The sequence below is a fragment of the Ictalurus punctatus genome, chromosome 19, assembly GCF_001660625.3.
Source record: "Ictalurus punctatus breed USDA103 chromosome 19, Coco_2.0, whole genome shotgun sequence".
NCBI lineage: Eukaryota > Metazoa > Chordata > Actinopteri > Siluriformes > Ictaluridae > Ictalurus > Ictalurus punctatus.
Genome location: NC_030434.2, coordinates 3,614,311 through 3,627,070, shown reverse-complemented (window position 1 = coordinate 3,627,070; position 12,760 = coordinate 3,614,311). Strand labels below are relative to the sequence as shown.

The following is a 12,760-nucleotide window of genomic DNA, read 5'->3' as shown; positions in this document are numbered from 1 at the left end:
TTGATTACTCCACTCCCCCCCCCCCCCCCCCGGTCTGATTGGATATGACTGGTTGGAAATAGCCAGATAAATAATGTAATGATGTGCAATGTATTTACACCTGGTATTAATTTCTGTCTTGTTCCATCAACACTAAATGCAACTGCAGGTCACTTCTTAATGTCAGATACAGAACAGGGTAAATAAAAAAGATATCACATACACCTTTTATAACAACATTTATTTCACATGATATAAAACAGATGAGATTTGCATATTGACTCCTTAGATAAGTTTTTATAATTTTATTGTATGGTGTACATTATATACAATATGATCTTTACATCTTCTACAATAAAGTTAACACCAAAACCCTGGTTATTGCTTTTTACCTTTACATGTGCTATACTTTTCTAGATGGACCCCAACATGGACAGAGACCACACTAAACCAAATCTTTTATTCTTCTCTTTTTTTGTGAATACTCTCTTTAATTATATCTTTAGTTAAATATATCTCAGCCATAGAAATATAAAATGAATGTTCATGAATGTTCTGTTTGGGGAACAGTGCTGCAAGAACTCACAGACTATCTAAAGTTTCTTTACAAACCTAAAATAATATATTTTCATCTGCAGTGTTACTGTATAGCAGTGCTTTAATGAAATCACCTTTCACACTGTGTGTGTTCTGTACAGATAATTTGATAAACACATTACTACTTAAAAAAAAAAATATCAGTGAGGTGTTATACAGTGCAAAAGATATTATGCTAAAACCGGAGTGTTTATCAGCGGTAAAAGAGCCAGACTTTTTAAATAAAGAAATAAGCAGATTCTGTGCATAACTCCTGGATATTTGAAGTAACGTGTGCATGTGGGCATGTACGTATGTGAGAGAGCATGTAGCTCTATCCCACTTCCCACCCACTGAAAAGACTGTGGCTACTCTTTATAATAAACCTGTAAAATCAGTAGACCCTCCTCACTGCACTGCTCATATCCTTTTATACAAAATGCCTAAACACAGAATAAAACTCGCAATCATTTAAAAACACGATGAAACATGAAAATAAGAACAATATTATAAATAATAACATTAATAACTCTAAGGTAACCTGTTCGTGTAATTCTTCTGTGGCAGTTGGTATTTAGAGCAATGGCATGAGCTGCGACCGGGTTGTCGGTGCGGCCTCTCGCTCCTCTACAAGGCTGCATTTTTGGTTCTCCATTAGTACCTTCTTCACGTGTCAGTGTTTATGGATGTTGGTGGCAACGCTGGCTGGGAGAGAGGACAAACAATTAGCAGTCACTTAAGCTGCAAATTTTATTTTAGCCATACCAAGCATAACAGCTTTAAACCTGCCCATATAACCATAATACTTCTTTATATTGTAATGAAAGTGATTAAAATAATTGTATTTCAGTCTGAAAACCTCAAATAGACTGAATCCTATGTTATAAGACTTCAGAAAATCACTATTAAAGTTAGTATTATGTTCAAAAGAATCTAGCAAGTGCAACATAACTTCTGCCTTGAATGGTATATTAGCTTTGGTTCATCTACGGTCATCTAAGTATTACAGGCGGATATCTTACTAAATAACACAGAAACCCCCATGACAATATCCTCCTTAGCTGGATATTCTACAGTACGTCTTTTAGCACTTTTAGGTTAGTCTTTTAATTCGTCATTGGCTTTCAGGTAATGAAACCCAACTGTTAGGCTAATTACTGTTTCATATCCATCACTGATCCCGCTAGCTAACAAGACTTTGTGCACAAGTTGTTCTATGCCCTGTTTTGCATCCCCTGCTGTCAAATGCCTCCTCCTCTGAGGAGTGCGAGAGCCTATAATCACAATACCAACAGAACGCTGCAAATAGGATCATGGATTTGAATCAGAAATGCATCCCCTCTTAAATTTGGCTAGATTATTGCTACATCCATGACTTTAGTCATCAAGATATCAATCATCAACAACAAAGACATACCATTTTATTTTCCCATTTATATTGTTTTGTGTTTTCTTTCACTGTAAGCTCAGAGGCTTTAGCTTCATATGGAGCAAGTAAACATGAACGTGATTATCTTTTCCCATTTAAGCAGTCAACGCCAAATTTTATCTATAGATTTTTCCTAAATCTATTAAGTAAACATGGTATTCATTCATCAGAATTGTGTACTTATCCAATCATGATTGTTTCCTACAGTAACGGTAAATTAAGGATCGTTACAGAAGATTAATTATAACAGGACAGGAAACCCTTACTGTACTTTTATCTCCACTACACACACATGAAGTGGGAACCATCAGGGAGGTGAGGAGGGGAAGAAGGAAGAGGAGAGGAGCTTGGAGACTGAGGCGAACTGGTAAAGCTGTTCACTGCAAACCATTTGACAAAACAAGACCATAAACAGGCACCATAAGGCAAAAATGTTAAATATACATACAGATTAAGAACATGCATTAATGCATTAGACGTAAAAACACACTCGGTGGTCGGAAAGACAAACAGATACAAAACAATTTATTAGTAAAATAACTAAGGAATAAAACACGATAGTTTGGGTGTTGACAGCACGTCCTACAGTGTTTTATTCCTCTTACACTACAGCAATGTTTCAGTGCCATCAGTCAGCAAAATGCCACCATGCTTTAATAAGAGAGCACATACAGTAATCTCACCTGAAACCGCCGTGCTGTGTTTAGAGGACGTCAGATTGTAGGAGGCCTTGACGATCTCATCTCGACCTTGTTCAGAGAGATTTTCATCATCATCATTTTCCTCTGTCCCCACTCGTACCATCACTGCAGTCTGCAGACTAACATACAACAGAGCAAACTTTTGGCACTTGCAAAACACTGATGGGGACACACACGTGTATACACGCACACACCCGTGAAACCCCTACCTGTCCTCAGTGCCCCGGGGTTTGCGATGTTCTGGACTTCTGCTGGCTTCAGGGACCTTATCGCCAAACTCAGGCCCCGACACCACTTTTCCCTGCTCCTGCTGAGTGGAGAGGAACAAGAAAAGAGCACAAGATGGTACCTAATAAGTACCTATGGGTACTATTTAGAACACAAGAAAGCCTTCTGCTATCTCAGCTTTTGTTGAGTTACCTCCAATGCTTTGCAGTTTTCTTTGAACATAGTGGCTCTGATATGGTACGAGTCTCCAGCTGACATCTCCCTTCTTTTTGTGCTCTAACACACACACACACACACGAAGTGAATATTCATCAAATTGAAAAAAATCCAACTTATCCTAATATGGCTCGTATTAAAACTCAGTGTCTGTAACTATGTCCCTATTAAGTTATTATATAGCAATATTTAATTATAACCATTTAACTTCCACAAAAGCCAGCATGCTACGAGAACTGTCAGAATGGCATGAGTACCTTAAAAACACTAAGATCAGAATATTACACTCAGTCTTGTGCAAAAATTATATAATTTCTCTGATTAAGCTGCAGAACCAGCTAGAACATCAAACAGCCTGGGGAATATGGGAATTTCTGAACAATGCCGCAGGAGTATTTAATCCTGTAATGCATTAAAGTTAAAGATTTCGCTGCGTCATACTGAATCTGGAGAGTGGAGGGAGTATATGGATGATGTACTGTATATGGATGCTGTTATGGATGCTACCTGCAGGGTGTAGTAATAGGAGGTGTCTTTGGTGAAGGAAAGACTGCGGGAGAGAGAACCATCTTCCCTCCTTCTCTCTCGCAGCGCGCCCTGCTGGTGCCTCCGAATCCGCTCCATTTGCTCCTCAACACTCATGCGCTGGCGAACTCCCTCTACACTATTGCTGATGTGCTCCACTGTACTATTTGGACGGTTCTGATTAAGACATGAATAAACACACACACAAAGACTGAGTGTTGTACTACAAGCAAATGGGCTTTAAAAAAGTATTAATTAAGGGGTATGCATACTTACTGTATCCAAGTTTTCTCACCCCCCACCCCCCATTTAAATTCCCAAAACCCAGTAATTTCCACTTGCTGGATATTTATTTATTTCCAACTTGAATAGAGACTTGATCAAAAAAGGAAAGTCCCTGATGGTCAGAGGAATCAGCCCCGAGGCAGCGGGCCACCTGGACCACGTCCACCCTCCTTGCACACATTGTGGCACCATGTCTCACAATGAACTCAGGAAAGGGCTCTTCCATAAAACTAGAGTAAGTGTGAATGCCATACACCCTATAGGGACATGGGAGAATGATCTCTGCACCCAGAAGTGGTGTGGTGTCCCACGGTACTTCCAAAAGTATTATCCTTCCTGCTTGTATTGCTAAATAAACTAGCGTTTATTTACTCTGAAAGTGTATGTGGTGGCCATTGCAGTGTATCACAGTGCTCTGGGTGGTGTCTTGCAGGGGACAAGTGACCTTTGTCCATCACACTCCACCAAGTACCCAGCACTGGATCTCCTTGTTGTGCTGGAGCCCCAATAAGGCCTCTCCTTATGAGCCCATGACTGAAACGAGAGTGCGAGTGTGGGATCATCTCTGAACACCCTTCTGTTAAGTCTTAAAGTGGGGTGGTTCCTCGTGACTTTGTGGCCAGGTAACATTCATCACCCCCAGACGGTGATGAGAGCTGGAACAGAATGCTAGTTATGTATGTAACTGTGGTTCTATGACACTGTGTAACTACCAGCTGTCGTTCGGGACTCAAGGGGAAGATGGCTGTATGACACTGGTATTTGTCGCAAATACCATGTCATACAGTCACACTGACATGCATGTGCACACGAGAAGCTCTGCTGGTGATAATTACCACCCCTGGTGGTTATCCAGTCTTCATAGGTCCACAGTTACATAACTAGCAATCTAGATTGATCAAACAAATGTTGGTTAATATAGAAGGAGATCCATTTAGCATCAGAAATGTGTCTGGTGTGAACTGGTAATTAAACTGTTGACCCAGGCAAGCCACAGCAGGAAATGAGGTTAGTGAAAGGGACCTACTGCTTTTGCTTCAGGTTTCTTGGCCTTCCTCAAAGTCACATAAGAAGCAATAGTGGAGGACACTGGCAGAGGTGACTTTGTCCTTGGGCTCACTACTCCCACAGGATAGGACACTGAAACGAGGAATTGTTGGGAAAATGAGGTTTGACGAATGAAACTAATTTTGTACTCTGATTTGTTGTGATCAAAAGGTGCTCCAGAGCACCTTTAGTACTAGAGGGCTCTTTTTCAGCAGCCTGTTCAGATTTCTCCTCGCCATTGCTCTCATCTACTTCAGCCACTGTTGTCAGCTCCGGCTCACTCTTATACAGCCTGTAGTCCGGACCCTGGGGAGGATTGGTCATTTCAGTCATCCTATTACTCACACATAATCATTGTATTTTATATATGAACGATGTGGGGAGATATGATGAGGCAAAAATATTAACACTGTACTCTAACTTACAGTCTTAAAATCCTCATTTGTCATCTGAGCTCAGAGTTCAAATGAGAATCAAAATCAGAGGGAACGAACAAGACAAACAAAAAAACAAAATCCCAAAATAGAATTAACGAGGATACTGGGACCACAAAACCGCATTATAAAGTAAAGAATGGAAAGATCAGAGGACACTGTTGGTGAAGGGGCATGATGGGTATGATGGAGGGTATGGGATGAGATGAGGGTTCAGCAGCCTCTTACGCTGTGACTGCCATTGCGCTGGGCAGCTTTGCGGTCTTCGGGCTGGTGAGGGCCTGTGCGAGGTGGGTGAAGCTGAGTGTGGCTGGGGCCGGGCAGGTGGGGCACACACAGGCGCGCTCTGCCCTCATAAAGGTGGGGAAGTGGAGGACGTGGGGGCACTGAATCTGACTCCTACAGATCAAAAATATTCCCAAGATAGAGGTAAAAGTTTGGCCAATGTTTGGAGGTGAATGACATATCGGACCCCGACTGTAACACTGAGATTGGACTCAAGTATGTGTGAAAGGAAATCAGAGCTTTGCTGAGCAATATATACATACCTCCTTTTTCTGAAGACCAGAGATTGGAAAACCTGTGGGAAAAGGGTCATGTATACATTAAATCTAGAACATTTGTACTTGGAATGGGTTAGCTTTAATTTGCGATAAAATGTGTGTTCGATGGAGAGGGAGAGAAAGAGTGCAAGTCTCACTTGGCTCAGCGCTTCTCTTTGGTTTATTTTTGTTCAGTGCATCCATCACGTCCTGAATCCTCCACAGCTCCTTTTGAATCTGGACATGCTGCTGACTAGGGGGTTCTGTCTGTAAATCACACACACATACCCACACTTCTTACCAGCTTGTCTTCTATGCATGATGATAGCTGACGGCGTTTATTTTCAGAAATGGAGATTTTTAAGCTTTGCATTGCACAGCTACCTGTGGACTGCCAAGAGCCTCCAGCTGATCGAGCAGGTTCCTCTTAGCCACGGTCACATCGGCCTCCAGTTTATCATACTCTTTCCAACTTCTATCCAGCTCCTAGAAAACAAGCAAACAAACACAAAACGTACACCGGGGCCCAGATTTGCTTTTCAACCATCAAAATACAGTACAAGAGATTTATAAAGAATGGCCTCCAGAGGGTTGAACTTTTCAAATACAAAATAGTATGTTTTTCTCATGTTTACCATTTTGGGGTGTTTCTAACTGTAGGCACAAACAACAGGGTGGTGTAAGTGCAAATAGATTAATATAGTGCCTTACACTTGAATTTACTAAGCCTTAAAATCACCTGATAATTGCAAATGCAATCCTGGTAATGGCAGTGTGTGGTAATTTAAAAAAGTGTGAATATTATACATTATTATTTGTGATTATTATTTCTATACTTACTGTATCCGTCTGAATTTTTACGTGCTGTTCTGGAAAGAGTGGTATAGATGGACTACAGTTGGATCAGTAGTTTTGAGGCATTATTTAAAATTTTTCAATGTAATACTGTTCTTTCCAGACCTGATCATCAAATAAAATCTGACTACTTACAACTGCCCCCTCATCGTATTGTACGTGTCTTTGAGTGAGTGAGTGAGTGAGTGTGTGTGTGTGTGTGTGTGTGTGTGTGTGTGTGTGTGTGTGTGTGTGTGTGTGTGTGTGTGTGTGTGTGTGTGTGTGTGTGTGTGTGTGTGTGTGTGTGTGTGGACTGACTCACAGTGCTGACTCGGGATAGTTCTCTGCAGGAGCTCAAAAGGCCGTTCTGCAGTACATCCCTCTGCTGTATGAGGCTCTGCATGGCCACTGGGTTATCCGCGCTCATCTCAAGCTCCTGACTTGCTGATAAAAGGGCTGTTTCTAGGGTGTGCTAGACACAGGAAAATCCGACAAACACATCAGCTTTAAGCGAAAAAAAAAGACAAACAGCACTTCCACGTGTGCCCATCAGGTTTGAATCGATAATCAGCATTTTTTAAAAAAATAAAATAAAATAAATAAAAAAAAAAAAATTATATTATAGATTGCTCAGTTAAAGGACACTGGAATATTCAGATCTACCTTCTCTCTGTGGAGTTGCTGAAGCTTCTCCTCTTGTGTTCGCACCACTTTGCCTTGTTCGCACAACCTGCTCAACTTTGTCTAAAGAAAGAAGCAGAAGTAATATTGTTTTTCCTCGCATGTAGTGAACGCACAGCGTAACAGAATACCGTACAAAGGGAGCGTAGTAGGACCGCCGCTGAGAAGGTACGATTTGCGTAGTAGTCCATTCTTTGTAAACTAACCTAAAATAGTGTAAAAACTAGAAAAGTGTACACGCAGCAAGGAAAATGTGCATGTAAACCTTTCTTATCGCAAACAGATGAGTGGCAACTCCCCTGTGGATTTCAAGTCAGATGCAGTACAGGTAATCTAGTCATTTTACACCTACTAAGTGACCCTAGATGGTGGTGTACTCAATAAAATGGTCGGTAATTGTAGGGACAAGACAGATGAAGTGGCACGTGCATTACCGAACAAATTATGTTAGTATCAAGTGTATCTGTTAAGAAGAAGTGTTACTCGGGCATCTAGAAACACAGAAGGGTAATTATTGTTAAAAAAAAAAAAAAAAAAAAAAGTGAAGTGTGATTATACAGCGAGAGTACTCGCACAATCATACACAGAAATCCAACATCAGCATGCAATAAATCTGTTCTATTTACATGCTGCTATAAGCTTTATTAAGAATATGTAGTAGTCAACTTACATCAACATCTAGTTCTTCAGGTCTGTAGGCATAAATGCTGTCGCTGTATGCCTCAGGACTCATCTGCAATAATAAGAAACAGTCAGATGCAGGTCTGAAAAACATTTAAGTGTGCAACCATGGAGCTATAACTACCCTTTACACCCTGTAGTAATGACAGAACTCAAGCAAGATGATACAGAGAAGTCATTAGTGGTACTATTTGAACCCTCCCTCTTACTAAGGAAGAGTCAGGACTAAAGCAAGGCACTCATCATGGATAAGAATGTTCTAGTGCTGCAGGATGACTATGTAATGCATTGTACCCTTTATGTGTAGATCAAGTTTACTGTAGCAGAAATATCTTCCGACTCTAAAATTGGTAACATAATTGGTTCTCTCTCTCTCTCTCTCTCACACACACACACACACACACACACTTCGAGTTGATGAAAAAGGAAGCAGGGGAGTGAGGACGATGAAAGTTTGGCAGCAGCACTTTTATAAGCATTTATGTTCTAAAAGTGGCAAAGGTGTGGTGTGTCACCAGCATACAACATGTTTGTGAAACATTCATCACTTGTATTACAAGACACCAGGAGCAGAGCGGGACATACATACGGAAAGACAAGATTCCATATGGAACAAAACAAAAAACAATTTTGCATGAACTACTCCACAGAATGCAGTAGGAAGATGAATTCACATGTCAGGCTCATGATGGCTAGGAATTCTAGGAAAAATAAGCGTGTCTCCATGATTCCTATTCAGGTTTAATAAACAGCGATTTGAAATGCTAGGCTAATTTGAGTCGTATTAGCTGACCCCGCCGGCCATGGCAGATCCTCTCAGGTGATGAAAAGCAGGATGCAGCAAGGGCAGCTGAGAGGACGTTCTCCATGAGCTGTACAGGAGGTACAGAGCTGATAGGCTCAATTATCATCATTCCCTTCAGCCTGTTTAGTCAATTCTTGAGTCCAGAAATTCCACTGCTAAAGAGGGGGGTGGGGGGATGAGAGGCTCAAGCGCCTTTTACTCACAAAAAGCACAAAAGAAATGTGAACACATAAAATGTTGTTTGTGTCCAGATAAGTCATCTTCCATTTTTTTTTTTTTTTTTAATAAAACCTGGCAGCCAGCATGAATGGGCATTGCAAATGACTTTCAATGGGGTGATCAGGCCAGCATCTGTCGGCAAGTTTGCATGGCATTGTAGAGAACACAATACATTCAAGCCATGCTAACACCATTTGCAAGAAAACGACAACCACCAAAAAAAAAGAACAATGAAATGTGCTTTAATAGACCCAACACTGGATGAGACAGTGAGGGAGGAGTAACAGGAGGTCCTGTGATACAAGAGAGATGGGTGCAAAACTGGGTGTACATCAAGACCTTACTTGCTGGTATAGTTGAGGCCTCGGTGCCGAGCTCTCAATCATAGTGTGAATCATGAAGATTATAGGCTCATTCTGCTTCATCTGGTATAGTGAGGAGGAGGAAGAGCATTCAGAGTAGAACAGAACTGCTAAAGCTTACAAAGGTGTGTGCATGTGTGTGTGTTCATGTCTTTGCTGTACTGTATATGAGAGCTGGCAAAAACCTGAACTCTGAATTCTCAAGAAGTTATAGAAGCATAAAGAACGACACACTGCAGAACATGCAGTTATACAAAGATAATTCACACTGGGGTGGTGTGATGCGCCATGATGCCACCCTGAAGTGGATTATTTACGTATAACTGCACGATCTGGAGTGTGTTTTTCCGCTTATAATACACAACGTTTCATTAATTAATGAACGGCATGTCGCACATTTTAACGCTTTATAGATAGATTTAACGGTGTGGAACATGCGAGAAACAAGTGACTTTTCTCACTTGTGTTATAGCCACAAGAAAGTCATTCCCTCACCTGCATATCTCTCTCTCTCTCTCAAAAACAACAACAAAAAACGCAGCTTGCCATTTTACCGAGAAATTGGAAAGAGAAAACGCCTATGTCCTGAAGACTTCCGTGACAGTTACACAGCGCTGACACTAGAGAATCCTTCCATATACATTACATAAATGTAATATAAAACGTATCACATTGATATGATTTTGTTTGTTAAATAACATGTTCTTTTAAAAACTCATTATTAATCTTTATGTAGATATGTAGACCACCCGCCATACAAGTCCCTGTGTATGAGTCCCTGTTACTATATAAACAATAATGTATTAGAACGAGGGCATAAATGTTAACATGTTGTTCATGTTACGGCAGGAATGTAAAGCTTTTTATTAAGAACCACACACACAATATTAATAATAATCATTATTTGAGAAACAGTGGGTAGAATTCAAAAATTGGCTTGATGTAAAAAAACAAAAACAAAACAACAACCCAGAAGTGAGGAGTCGTGATTTTATTGATCCCGAAAGAAATTCTTGAAAAGAATATTTTATACTATTATAGGTTATAATTAAAAAAAAAAAAAAAAAAAAAAAAAAAACCCATGCAAACTTAGTTTAATGTGTAATCACACAGATCCTGTATGCCCAGTGACCGGCAATAAGGCTCCACAATGTATTACCAAAAAAGTGACGTCAGTGAGAGAGGACTTCTCATTTTGCTCTGGTAATGTTTCCTTCCCAAGCATCTCTTCCTCACATCCTCGTTGGGAGATTAGTCAATCATTTGTAGCCTTCTGCTCGGCCTGTGACTGTGTATTCATCACACCACTGCTTAGCTGCATCACTGTTTCCAAGATTAATTTTATGAGGAATGTTATGTGAAACCCATTATATTAACGAGTTTACCTTTGAGGAATATATAACTGTGTTTTGGCCTTTAGTGATTCATGGAAAAGACTTAATAATGTGCTTCTAGGCTATAGAAAATTTCCCAACCATGGACGTAGCTTTTATATTCTTGCATTCTGGCTAAGCGACAGCAGTAATTTGAGAAGTAGCAGTAGGCCTCCGAGTGGCACCACTCAGTCCGCCAGCTAACCTGCCTCCATTAGCCAGCAAACATGATGGGACCCTTGGGTGTTTAAAATGGTGTTTTGTATAAGTGTTTGCTATACTCTGAGTATATGGCCCTGTCTGAGATGTATGATCACATGGTCCGCTGGGAATGTCTTCCATTTAGGATACCGGGGGAAAAAAGAAAAGAAAAGCAAAGAAAAGAAAAGAAAAGGAAAGAAAAAAAAAAAAAAGAGAGTGGAAGATATTGCGGTCCTCGGCCCATGTTGGTGGGTATTACTTCTTGGCTAAACCTTCGCCAGTGCCTCAGCTCATGGCTACAGAAACCCTGCTTCTTTGCTCTATCAGCTACTGTACCAGCACCCATGGCCTCCACGTCTGGACCCATATTAGTGCCTAACCTACTGTAGGCTAGTAAACCGGTGACTGGTGAAAAACGTATATATACCTCTAAGATTTCACGAATCTAAATAACAAATGTTGCTGTATCATAATCAAGGGTGTGAGAAGTAAATCAAGACCTGACTTTCAAGATTACTTTAACTGCAAGTTCAGCTGCAACCAAACAAAGAAATAGACTAAACACACTGTAAAACAGAGTTGACATTTTTTCAGTTTCTCTGCAACATGACAAGCTGCATGTTTTGCATCATTAACGTCAAGAAGGAAAGAAAGAAAAAAAGATCCTGGTGAGGCGTTTAAAACGACTGCTTATTCTCCTGTGTTGGGACACTTACTGCCTGCTACTGTTACAAAGTGCTGACACTTTGGAGATTCCTTCCATAAAAGTTAAACGAACGCCACCTTAAAGAAAACTTCACCATATCAATGATTATCCGGCTTTCTTTGTTATATAATACATGTTTAGTCTATTCATTATTTTCATTAATTTATGTGCAGCTATAGAAAATTAAGCAACACCTTCCGATTCAAGAATTCAACCATGCTGTGGTATAAGTATTGTAATCAACACACAAGCTTTCTGTATTGTGAGGGATGACAAAATGTTTATACACTGATGTTCTAAGAGACTGCAAATTTGACAAAACATCTGTTTTAGAAAATACTATCCAGCCATTAAAACAAGCTGTTTGGATGGGTTGAAGGGGGGAAACACTTCCTGAGAGCAACACAGCACTGGAGTGAGAGTGAGATTACAGCTTTGTGCGAAATATAGAATGTGCATGCCGAGTGGTATTTTTACAAGCTGGGTGGAAGCCAAATTGCTAAATTAGGACAATTCTTCAGTGATTAATGTGATCAATACAACCAGGACTATTCACGCAGCAATATAATGGCAACCTATTACTGTAGATGCTTATATCAAATCTTTCCATCTTCTCTTATATACATCATCATATCACTGTTTGTTTTCATTTGCTTCTTTGTCAATTTTCTTTTGATTTTATGTAACATCGTATTGCATTTGGCAGCAAGGGGGGGCGGGGGGTTGGTCTCTTCAGTCCACATTTTCCACCCTCGGAATCTTTGTGGAGTTTAAAGGCAAATGGTTCTGTTTAAAAACATGAGTCAGACTCCTCAGGAAAATTAGGCAACCTGTGTAAACTGACTTTGCCTATAAATATGAACAGATCCTTCAAGCTTAAGGTAAGAAATATATGGCAACTTGTGTACTCGTTTACTAGGTGTTTGGGTGCTGTAA

At 40.3% G+C, this 12,760-nt stretch overlaps 1 protein-coding gene across 17 annotated transcripts in view; it reads right to left on the bottom strand.

Moving 5' to 3' along the window:
• Positions 1-201: 201 nt before the first annotated feature.
• Positions 202-12,760, bottom strand: part of plekha5 (pleckstrin homology domain containing, family A member 5) — a 99,254-nt gene continuing 86,695 nt past the window's right edge. For 5 of the 17 annotated variants that reach the window (XM_053688464.1, XM_053688468.1, XM_053688469.1 and 2 more), the window contains 15 exons: positions 8,148-8,210; positions 7,460-7,540; positions 7,119-7,268; positions 6,347-6,448; positions 6,121-6,229; positions 5,969-6,000; positions 5,649-5,819; positions 5,172-5,292; positions 4,967-5,079; positions 3,637-3,831; positions 3,106-3,189; positions 2,895-2,995; positions 2,668-2,804; positions 2,277-2,364; positions 202-1,256 (listed from right to left, as the gene is read on the bottom strand). In XM_053688464.1, coding sequence (XP_053544439.1) covers positions 1,229-1,256; positions 2,277-2,364; positions 2,668-2,804; positions 2,895-2,995; positions 3,106-3,189; positions 3,637-3,831; positions 4,967-5,079; positions 5,172-5,292; positions 5,649-5,819; positions 5,969-6,000; positions 6,121-6,229; positions 6,347-6,448; positions 7,119-7,268; positions 7,460-7,540; positions 8,148-8,210 — 1,575 coding nt within the window. In that variant the 3' untranslated portion in view covers positions 202-1,228. Of the gene's footprint in view, positions 1,261-2,250; positions 2,365-2,667; positions 2,805-2,894; positions 2,996-3,105; positions 3,190-3,636; positions 3,832-4,966; positions 5,080-5,171; positions 5,293-5,648; positions 5,820-5,968; positions 6,001-6,120; positions 6,230-6,346; positions 6,449-7,118; positions 7,269-7,459; positions 7,541-8,147; positions 8,211-9,526; positions 9,608-12,760 lie in introns of all 17 variants that reach the window. The other 12 variants (XM_053688467.1, XM_053688470.1, XM_053688473.1 and 9 more) reach the window with 10 other exon arrangements.